The sequence below is a fragment of the Malania oleifera genome, chromosome 4, assembly GCF_029873635.1.
Source record: "Malania oleifera isolate guangnan ecotype guangnan chromosome 4, ASM2987363v1, whole genome shotgun sequence".
NCBI classification, from domain to species: Eukaryota; Viridiplantae; Streptophyta; class Magnoliopsida; order Santalales; family Ximeniaceae; genus Malania; species Malania oleifera.
In genome coordinates, this window is record NC_080420.1 from 25,762,081 (window position 1) to 25,773,440 (window position 11,360).

The following is an 11,360-nucleotide window of genomic DNA, read 5'->3' on the forward strand; positions in this document are numbered from 1 at the left end:
GAGCTCACAACACTCTCCATGCTGCTGCACACTTCTACACCTCTCACCACACATAAATGAACATTAGAAATTAATTTCTTAGGGTTTACAATATCATAACTTTCGAAATAGGAAAGTTTTGCTGAAATCTCGCACAAAAGATCGTCGTCGTCAACCTAGTCGCACCCTTGTTCCCCATGGTAGCGACTTGGTCGAGCCTCACGGGAAAACAGGAATCTTGAACTTCACCATCCTCGACCTAGTCGCACCATTAAGTCTTGCTGGTCGAGATGATGGTTGAGCCTCTCAGGATTTTGTCCTTCGGGATATCTCAAAATCTCAACTTGGTCCCGCTTTAGGTTCTTCTTGGTCGAGTACTTGGGCGAAACTCTCAGTATTTCTGGCCAAGCCTGGGCCAATCCATGGATTAAACATAACTAGGCTCCACAAAAACCCAACAAGAACTCACCCCGAATGGATAAACGACATGCTTCCCCCAATGATGGGTTGTGCGGTCCGTAGACTGGACTTAACCCTCACCGGCCTGCCACCAAGTTAAGTCAACTATACTCCATCATTGCTAGTACAACTAGTCTTCCCATGCTAGTCTAGACTCCAAAGGGAACTCTACACTTCACTGGCCCAATTGACTATTCAATACCAACACTCTCCTCGAGACGTGTGGTTGCACTCTACTCTTCATTACTGTAGCTACGGTACCGAGTGTGTTATGGTCCATCGGAGTTCTTAAACCATACATTACAATTTTAACAATAATAATACTTTATACTTTACTTTCTTTTCCACAGTTCCAAAAATAATATAATACCCACACATTTCAATATATCAATATATCATACTAAAAACTCATAACTTTAATTAAACAATAATATTCTTTCACATGCGACACGATTTGGGTGTTTCTCATAATTATATAAACTACTGAAAAATTGGTCGTTATATTTTCAATATATGTTTTACTGAAAACACAGGTTTAATCATCTCCACAATTTATCGAACTCAAAATATGTATTTAATAGGAAAACGGAGATAATCAACCTATTCACTTTAATTCTTTTACAAAATATATATAATAAATCAAACCAATAATTTTAATCGGTCAAATCATTCAGAAAATCTACTACAATAATCCAGAAATCAAAAACTTTAATTCAATCGGTTCAACTTTAAAATTATTATTATTATAAAATCCCTAAGCTCACAAACACCAATTTAATTAACTCATAGTAATAATAATAATCCAAAATCCAATTTCCATATGCCAAAATATTCCAAAAAAAATGTATATAAATCCTGTAATCTCATATTACAATTTAATCGGTTAAATTATAAAAATTTCTGACATAATTTATTCCTCTTACCTTAGTCCAAGAGTGGTGCCTACGACGCTCCTATGACAAATACACTCCGATTAAAATGTTGGTGGTCAAATTAGGAACCCAAGGGCATTTTCCGTTCTTCAATCGGCACACAATTCACCTAAGAAAATTGAGGAGAGAGAGAGTGAGTGAGGAGAGAGACAGAGACAGAGAGAGAGACGAGAGACATGAAAATCTCTTTGGATCTCAAGAACAAAAGTGTTCCTAAAGCTTCACTCACATATATATATAACATATAATCATTATTATATTATATTAATATTATATATATATGTATTACTTTAATCCTTTTATATATATATATATATATATATATATTTGTATATATATATATATATCATATTATTTTTTTAATGAATTCAATTTAATAATATTTAATTAATTAATTAATTAATAATTTTTTTGGGTCAGGCTACTACATGAAATGTGAATCACTTTAAGAGAATATTTATAAAATAATATAAATATTTTTTACATTCTCCCACTTGGTTCACATAACACAGATTCTTTATCTAAATGAGTCATGATATAACTTTAATTGCATGCACATAATCTTTATTGTGATTGCTCCAACTCACTAAGTCATACTTTTATTTATCAAGCATATCCTTCTATGTGTTACAATGCATAATACTTCATAAGTAAGTACTTTAGGAAAAACTTTATGAATGATCAACGTCATTCAGGTCCAACCTTAATATCCTAATGGATATGATGAATTTATTTTTATATGCGCAATACTGAATAATTTATCAAAATAACTCTCTGTGTAACAAAATGTCAACAAGTACAAGAAAAGAAAAAACTAAGTGCCACAAAGGCCCATATTATCCACATGACCCTTAAACTGCATAATCGGTAAACCTTTGGTCCTTGGGTCCGCAATCATTAAGTCTGTAGTGGTGTGTTCAACTGTAATCATTTTTTTTCTTGATGTACTTTCTCACACTAAGATACTTATGTCAATATGCTTGCTTCTACTTCCACTTTTATTGTTTTTAGAAAAGAACACTGCAGTAGAATTATCACAGAGAATCTTTATCGGTCTTTCTATAGAATCAACAATTTTGAGACCATTGATAAAATTCTTTAACTATAAGGCCTGTGTTGATGCTTCATAGTAGGCTATAAATTATGCCTCCATAGTAGAAGTAGTAATAATTTCCTGTTTCACACTCCTCCAGGATATAGCTCCTTTAGCTAGAAGAAAGATATATCCAGAGGTTGACTTTTTGCTGTCTACACAACCGGCAAAATCTGAATCTGAATACCCGATTACTTCCAAAAAATCAGTGTGTCTATAAGTCGACATGTAATCCTTGGTTCCTTACAAATATCGCATCACTTTCTTTGCAGCTACCCAATGTTGGAATCCCGGGTTACTCTGGTAGTGACCCAACAATCCAACAGCAAAGCTTATGTCAGGTCTAGTGCAAACCTAAGCATACATTAAACTTCCTACAACAGATGCATAAAGAATGTCTTTCATCTGCTCCATTTCCAATGCATGTTGGGGTGACTGGTCTTTTTGAAGTTTATCCCCTTTGACTATGGGAGCTACTGAGGACTTGCAACAAACTGATCTTCGATTGCCTTCAAAAAATATTTAACATGTTCATGCTCACCAATCGCATTTCTAATGCTCTTTCCCATACGGGACTTTATGAGCATTAGACTTAAACAATTGGTTTGCTCCCACCATGCATGCTTATCAAAGACTTCTTGTGCGTCGCCATCCTTAGGGGTAGGTGGTTTCACTTCTCTAAGTGCATAATCGAGATCCATGTACCCAAGAGTAAACATAAGGGAATCCTTCCAGTCAGAAAAATTATTATGTTCATGCATTGGAACATGTTGTGCACTATTAACTAAAGAAAAAACTCCAAAACCAAGAAATAACTTTAATGCTATAAAATAACATATTAAAACTTTATATAGTAAACTCCACCTTCATATGGGTCAAGATCGCAAAACGCATGAATTTACTAGTAAGACAAATAAATTTAATTAATATGACAAAGAGTTACCCATTATCCTATGGGCATTAGGGCAACCTCACCATATTGATAAATTTACTTTCTCATGCTAACTAAATTATAAAATCAACAACTTCCCTATAGGGCCAGATCATTGACTTTATAACTTAATTACAACTTTTAATATCAATAACCATATTGTGGCACAAACTTTTTAAATTGATTTTCTTTATTGAGATGCTATGACTACTCCCGAAATTTTAAATCAAGTCACATGACATTTATATTGACTTTCAAGATTGATTAGGAATTCTTGGGTGAAAAAATTTTAGGCCCAAAATAACTCTAAATCGAGTCAATATTACTAATCAAGCATAGGCTAAGAAGCATGACTCTGATAGCAAATGAAAGAATATCAAACAGAATAACATGTTAAAAACATGAGCAGCGGAAAAATTTGTACCTCTATCCATTGTGCTTGACTTGTAAATATACTACTAAGAGCTACTTCAATTTCTAGAAAAGCGAACTATAATTTTATGAAGTGTTTTCTAGTCTTTACCTTAGACTTGATGTGATAAATTGATGAAATACACAGACCCTTTTATAGGCAAGACTAAGGACCCTTCACATAAGTCTTATGACTTTTGAACTCCCTCATTAGTTCCATCCATCCAAGAACAAATATGAAGAGCTTGTAACTTTATCACTAATAAGACTATTAATTCATGCGTTCATTAAATGAATAACCACCAAGTACACTTAATGTGATTATTGGAACCATAAAATAAAGGTAAAATGTGAATCACTTTAAGGAAATATTTATAAAACAATATAAATATTTCTTACAAGTTAAGCATGTAATAATATGCAAAATGTAACAGGAAGTTGATCGGAGCAAGATACTACAATAAAGGGTATCAAGCAGCAGCGGCAAAACTTGGTTTGAAGGTAGAGGAGAAGGACTCGCCTCGCGACAATGATGGCCATGGCACCCACACCTTGTCCACAGCTGGGGGCAATTGCGAAAAAAACGCGAGCGTCTTTGGGTTTGGCTATGGGACAGCTATAGGCGGATCTCCCAAAGCTCGCCTCGTAGCATATAAGGTGTGTTGGTCCATGCCGCAGGTTGGGGTTGTGTGCTTTGATTCTGACATACTCGCAGCTTTTGATGCTGCCATCGATGACGGGGTCGACGTCCTCTCTGTCTCGATAGGAGCCAAGGTTGTAAGGAATATCTTTGAAGATGGCATGGCCATCGGAGCCTTCTGTGCCACCATCAATGGTATTGTGGTGGTTGTATCTGCTGGAAATAATGGACCTGCACCTGCAACTGTCTCTAATATAGCACCTTGGATGATCACTGTTGCAGCCAGCACCATGGATCGTCGCTTCCTTGCTCTTGTTAGACTTGCTAACAATATTGTTGTCGAGGTACATTGTTTTCAACTTTAGATTATTTTAATATAAATGAAATAATTTGTTAATAATAATAATTATATCTTATATTTATTTCAAAATTTTCTCATTAATGTCCAACAATGGACGCACATAAACTACGTATATATTATATATTCTTTATTTTTAGGTACAAGTTAACTTTTTATTTTAATGATTCCCTTTGAATTTGTCATTGTTGCTCCAGCATCAAGTATCCACGAAAATTCTTGGAAACTTTCTTACCATTAAGCTTATTTTTTAAAAAAAAAATATGACCATGATGTAGATTCTAGTAGTCATTATATACAAATAAGAGTAGCTATACTTTCTTTTTTTTTTCATTTTTCAGGTTGAAATGCTTTTGTCATTTTTAAAGTGTATCTTTTTTGCTTTTGGTTAGGGAATGACACATGATTTATTTGTCTTTTTCTATATATTTTTATTCCTTCTAATATCATCGATGTGCACTATGTGCATTATACTCATTTTGTGCCTTTTTGCAAGAATCCGTTTGTATATAATAATCTCTCGAGTATTATGCATATGTTCTCTTCAAGGGAGAGAGTCTTTCGGATAAATCCTTACCAAACAAGAAGTTCTATATCCTGCTTAATGCTGCTAATGCCAACCTTGCAAATGCATCAAGTAATGACTCGTAAGTACCAAATACATCAAGTTGCTGACTTCTTGTTTATAAATCAGCTCCTAACTATTAATTTGCAATTAGACATGAAAACATGATCACATTTTCCTTAAAAAAAATTACGTCAATTTTAGCAATGCTTTCTTTGTCGTGAATTTTCATTTTCCTCTAAAAATATGCAAGTGTCACTAAATATTGTCACATTTTTAGTAATACTAATAATGATTTCTTATTTTTCTTTTGAATCACACAGAAGATTATGCAAAGAAGGAACACTAGATTCTACGAAGGTGAGTGGAACGATTTTATTGTGCTTTAGAGGTCAAAATTCAAGAGTAGAAAAAGGTAGTGTAGCAGCTTTGGCTAGCGCTGTAGGGATGGTTCTTGCTGAAGACGTTGAGTCGGGGTACGTAGTAGCGGATCCACATGTCCTTCCTGCAGTACATGTTGACTTTAATGCTGGTCAAACTATACTCAAGTACATCAATTCAACTATGTAAGATAACTATTTCGTTCCCCATTTTTATTGTTTAAATTTCCCTTTCGAGTAGTTTACTTTTTGTTTGTCTATTCTAGTAATTCAATTAAATTCATTTTTTGAACAAGTTAAAAGGTAAACACTAAAGAAACAGTGATAAGTAATTACAAATTAATTATTTTTTGGCACAATTTTGGATTAATCCCAAATTAGTTATATGTATTTATGACTTAGATATAAGCTGGTTAGATTTACAATATGTGATATTTTATCGTAAGCTTTCAAATCCTAAAAAAGAAAAAAAAATTAAAAATAGGAATCAAAACATAATACAAATTTCACATGTGAGTTTGTCCACATTGAAAAAATTGAATGAATTGTGTGTGCTTATATACATGGTCAGACGCAGAATCCAATAAGTTTAAACTTTTGAATCAAGTTGGTGTTCACCCATGTATATCAAGTCCACTTATGGACTCTCCATATTAACAATAAATTAAGCACCATATCAAGAAATATGAATTTGGAATAAGAATTTAATATATGAATTGTTTGTGTGTGTGTGTGTGTGTGTGTGTGTATAAATAATAATCTCACACAATTTTTAACAGGCGGCCTATGGCTTCCATTTCACATGCGACGACACAATTAAACGTAAGGCCAGCACCAGTCATGGCAGCATTTTCATCTAGAGGACCGAGTATGAACCTGCCAGAGATTCTTAAGGTTTTCACTTAAGCAAAAATTCGATTTTCCTTTCCATTTTAATTTCCAGTTAACTGCTTTAAAAAAATGTTTGTTTGCTCATATTAGCCTGACGTCACCGCACCAGGAGTGGGCATCTTGGCCGCTTTCACCGGGGGAAACTCGCCGACGGATATGAAATTTGATGAGCGTCGAGTTCCTTTCAACATACTTAGTGGAACTTCTGTATCATGCCCTCATGTCTCTGGCGCTGTTGGGCTACTTAAAACCCTTTACCCTGGTTGGACTCCCGCAGCAATTAGATCGGCAATCATGACAACTGGTAAAACGATTCTACTTCTTCGTTAATTATTTTGGGGTCATGTGGCTCCACCCATTACAATTTCAAATACTTTAAAGAGTTGAAGAGGAAAATTCTTGGCCTCGTGATTTTAGGGTTAAACTTCATAGTCAATCACTACAAAAGATTTTGATGCATAATTATATAAGTTATGATTTCATGTCTTAGATTGTTGATTACAAATATGAATTTTCAAGTCCGAGTTTATTTTTTTTTTTTTTTTAAATATTACAAATATTCTTAGCATCCCATGAATCTATCTTAGGATGATAAGTTGAATACATTTTGTGTGGTTTTTTTTTTTTTTTTCCTTTCTTAAATATAATATATGGAAAACAAATGCTACGTGTGTTTGAATAGTTGAAATTCATTTTAATGACATTTTTTTTTTTGGCATTTGTAGCAATTGCATGGGATAACACTTTCAAGCCAATTGCTGATGCATTTAATTTAACAGCAACGCCATTTAGTTATGGAGCTGGACATTTAAACCCAGTAGGTGCTATGGATCCAGGGTTGGTTTATGATGTTACTACAAATGATTATTTGAATTTATTGTGTGCCCACGGTGTCAGCCAATTTTTAGCACAATTTCTCCCAAGGGGGGCCCCCTTCACATGTCCCAAATCATTTAATCTATTAGACTTCAACTATCCTTCTATTACTATACCTAAACTTAATGGCTCAATTACGATCACTCGAATTGTCAAAAATGTTGGTTCTCCTAGTGTTTACATGGCATTTGTTCGAAATCCTAGTGGAATTTCTGTTAAAGTGACACCTTTACTTTTGGATTTCAAGAAGATTGGTGAGGCACAGGCCTTCAAGCTTACATTGAAAGTTATAACTGTCAATGCCACGGGAGAATACAAATTTGGAACTTTAGTGTGGACTGATAACAAGCACGTTGTAAAGAGTTCTATTGTAGTAAAGACAGGATAAATCAATATAAGACCCACTCAGTTCCTCTTATTTAACTTCTATTACTACGTACTAGATCAAAGCTTTGTTATCTATAACTTTCAGTGTGAGAGCGGCTTGTATCATGATGATTTTAAATGATATAATAACACATTTTTAGTTAACCAATTTCTTTTCAGGAAAAAAAATATTTTCTAGATTGTTGGTTATCAGATGTATTTATTTTGGTACTTTATGTCACAACGTCCCGGGAGAGGAGGTGCCCTGATCGGATGAGAAATGACCATCCGATCGTCCGCCTCAAGTTGACTGCACAGGCACCTCCACTCCTCTCTCTTTCTCTCCTTGGGAGGTTGTGCCTCTCCCTTTGTGTGGTCGTGCCTCCTCTATTAGGCAATCGTGCTTCTCAATCGGTTCCTCCAGCGGTTGTGTGTGTGTTCCCCCTTCCTCTCTTCGTTGTGTGTTTTGTAAGTGTTTGCATGCCCTTTCATAGGCTTGGGGTTTTAAAATTCATTCCTTAATCCGCAGATTTTCTAATTAATACAGATTTTCAATTTGGATATTTTGGCATATTCCCTTTTGCATTGGATATTCTAGCATATTCACTTTTGCATTTTATTCCCCTGTATCTATATTCCTGTATAAAATACTAAGAATTGATTGTCTCGTGGGACCCGATTGCAAAAAGTGAGGAATTTAATTCCTGGAAACAAAAGTACCCAATTTTAAAATAATCGGGGCTCAATTTTAAAATATTTGGGATTCAATTTTAAAATAAAAGTCAGGAACTCAATTTAAAAATAACAAGAACTCAATTTAAAATAATCAGGACTCAATTTAAAATAATCGAGATTCAATTTAAAAATATCCAAAATTCAATTTAAAAATAATCGGGACTCAATTTGAAAATAAAATAGACTCAATTTAAAATAACTGGGACTCAATTTAAAATGAAAGGGACTAAATTTTAAAATAACCGGGACTAAATTTTAAAATAACCGGGACCCAATTTAAAACTAATCGGGACTCAATTTAAAATAACCGAGAAAAAAAGGGACTCAATTTTAAAAGGGACACAATTAGATTTTTCAGAAAGGATCCTCAAATTTCCGGAATACCAAGTCGACCCATTCTTACGTAAAATTAACATGTTATTACGAAGGGTCCTCTCATCGAGAAAGAGAGAGATCTAGTTAAAATTGGGGTGACTACACTTTGGATGCAAAATAACAAAAGACAAACTACCTAAGAATTAAGATACCAAAAATTGTCTTCCACAAGTGGAGACTTCTAATTTGTTTGTCACTAAGTGTAGGATGTATTAACTGAATGGGTAAGCATAGTCATAAGCATTCATTCCTCACTATGCTTTGAACTAGCACCCACAAGTGCCTTACATATTGAATATTGCTTTAGGAAATGTAGAGTGTTCCACATCTTATTAGTTATCAAACCAATTATCAAATCAAGTCGTATAATTTAACAAATCTAAAACGCTTGTAAATTAATTCAACCAAACAAAGGCTATAGAATTACCTTGTTAGGTTTCATAAATAAAAAACCTCCTAAAGTTACATTAGTGATGCTTTCTATCCTTCAAGCTTCACCAACTAAGAGAGAAGATAGTGCTCAACAATGGCCTCAATACTATATAACTATTAGATTATATCAAAATCGTCACTAATAATCACAAAATCGTCACTAATAGTATTAGTGATGGTTTTTCAAGTATTAGTGACGGTTTTAAATAGTTGTCATAACTGTTGATACTAATAATTGTTAAATTCGTCACTACTAATAGATTATTAGTGACGGATTATAACCGTCACTAAAACACTTATACCGTCACTATAAATTTTACATCGACTCCGCTCAAAATCATTACTAATAGTAGACTAGTAGTGACGAATTTCAAAACATCACTAATACCAGAGTAATAGTGACAAATATATAATTCGTCACTACTAATATGCTATTAGTGACGGCTTTGAACTTCATCACTAATAGTTCAATATTAGTGACGATTTCGAAATTCGTTACTACTATTCTATTATTAGTGACGATTTTAAAATTCGTCACTACTACCCTGACAGTGGTGACGATTTTGAAATTCATCACCAATACTTAAAAATGGCATTTCTTAGTCACGGTTTTGAAACCATCACCAATAATTTAAAATTATTATTATTATTATTTAATCATTAATTCTTATAAAAATCTGTAATTACATTTTCGCATGCATAACATCAAACCATAATTACAAAAAAAATTCATAAATTATTGAAAATTTTAATTCAAATTCCAAATTCAAATACAAATACATTATTGAAACTCAATTAGAATACAAAAAATCCATATGTTCATATAACAAAAAAAATTCAAAATTCAAATTCAAATTCAAATACGAATACATTATTCAAATTCAAATTAAAATAAAGAAATTCTATCTGTTCAGATAAAAAAATATTTAAAAAAATAATCAAAAGCTGCATTTGACTATGATGAATGGCATCGTGCTAATGTTGTGACAGCCGCAAACCCTAAAAATTAAGAATTATAAAAAATATTAGTATACAATTTTTGAACATATATGTATACGTATTATAAGTATCAATGATTTGATTAGCAAAATAATTGGACATTTGAACATAGTTAAAAAAAAGATACAATTTTAAATAGCTAAGTTTTATCACTTTAGAAAAATTTTGGTAGCATTTCATCTGTAAATAGTACATTTTCCATAGAGATATTGTAGAGACCCGAATAATTAAATAATAGGAGGAGAGAAAATGAAATCAAATTTGAAATGTAATAGGGGTCTCGTCGACGAACAAAGCACGTTCATCGACGAGCACGCTTGAGGGGATCGTCGATGGGGACACGTGTCTTGTCGACGAGAAGATACCGAAAGGCTATTTTCTACTCTGAATTTTGTCGACGAGGAATAGGCATTTTGCGACAAACTTCCTTCATTGCCTCGTCGACAAAGTGACACGGCTCGTCGACGAGGGCAAGGGTATAACTAGCCCTAAACTCGAATTTTAGCGAAGAATTTTTCAGACAAGCCTCTCTCTCTCTCTCTCTCTCTCTCTCTCTCTCTCTCTCTCTCTCTCTCTCTCTCTCTCTCTCTCTCTCTCTCTCTCTCTTGTTCGTCCCCTCCCCCTTCTTTCTAAGATTTTGGCCCAGTCTCTTTCCAATTCAACGATCTGAGGCCGCCACGACACTCTTGGGAAAGTTCTCTTCAAGTCAGCTGGAGTGGATCGTTGATGGGGTTAACTTGGACTCCATCCCAAATTCAAGGTAAGACTTTTTATTTAGCATTTGGATTTCCTACAGTTATAGAAAATGTAGTACTCGAAGAAATACTGAAGTTTTGTTCAGGAAGATATTATTTTCAGAGTATTGAACGGAGAACCCTGTGGGTGTAGGACTAGTCATATTAGGGGCTTTCCAGTAATCAGGTAAGGGAGTAAACTAA

General features: G+C 33.8%; 1 protein-coding gene across 1 annotated transcript in view; it reads left to right on the forward strand.

Annotated features, from left to right (window-relative positions):
- Nucleotides 1-8,046, forward strand: part of LOC131153733 (subtilisin-like protease SBT5.3) — a 62,487-nt gene extending 54,441 nt beyond the window's left edge. Inside the window, exons 9-14 of the mRNA XM_058106179.1 lie at nucleotides 4,240-4,789; nucleotides 5,353-5,450; nucleotides 5,692-5,934; nucleotides 6,528-6,642; nucleotides 6,730-6,943; nucleotides 7,365-8,046. Of these exons, the coding sequence (XP_057962162.1) occupies nucleotides 4,240-4,789; nucleotides 5,353-5,450; nucleotides 5,692-5,934; nucleotides 6,528-6,642; nucleotides 6,730-6,943; nucleotides 7,365-7,903 (1,759 nt within the window). The 3' untranslated portion in view covers nucleotides 7,904-8,046. The remainder of the gene's footprint in view (nucleotides 1-4,239; nucleotides 4,790-5,352; nucleotides 5,451-5,691; nucleotides 5,935-6,527; nucleotides 6,643-6,729; nucleotides 6,944-7,364) is intronic.
- Nucleotides 8,047-11,360: the final 3,314 nt, after the last annotated feature.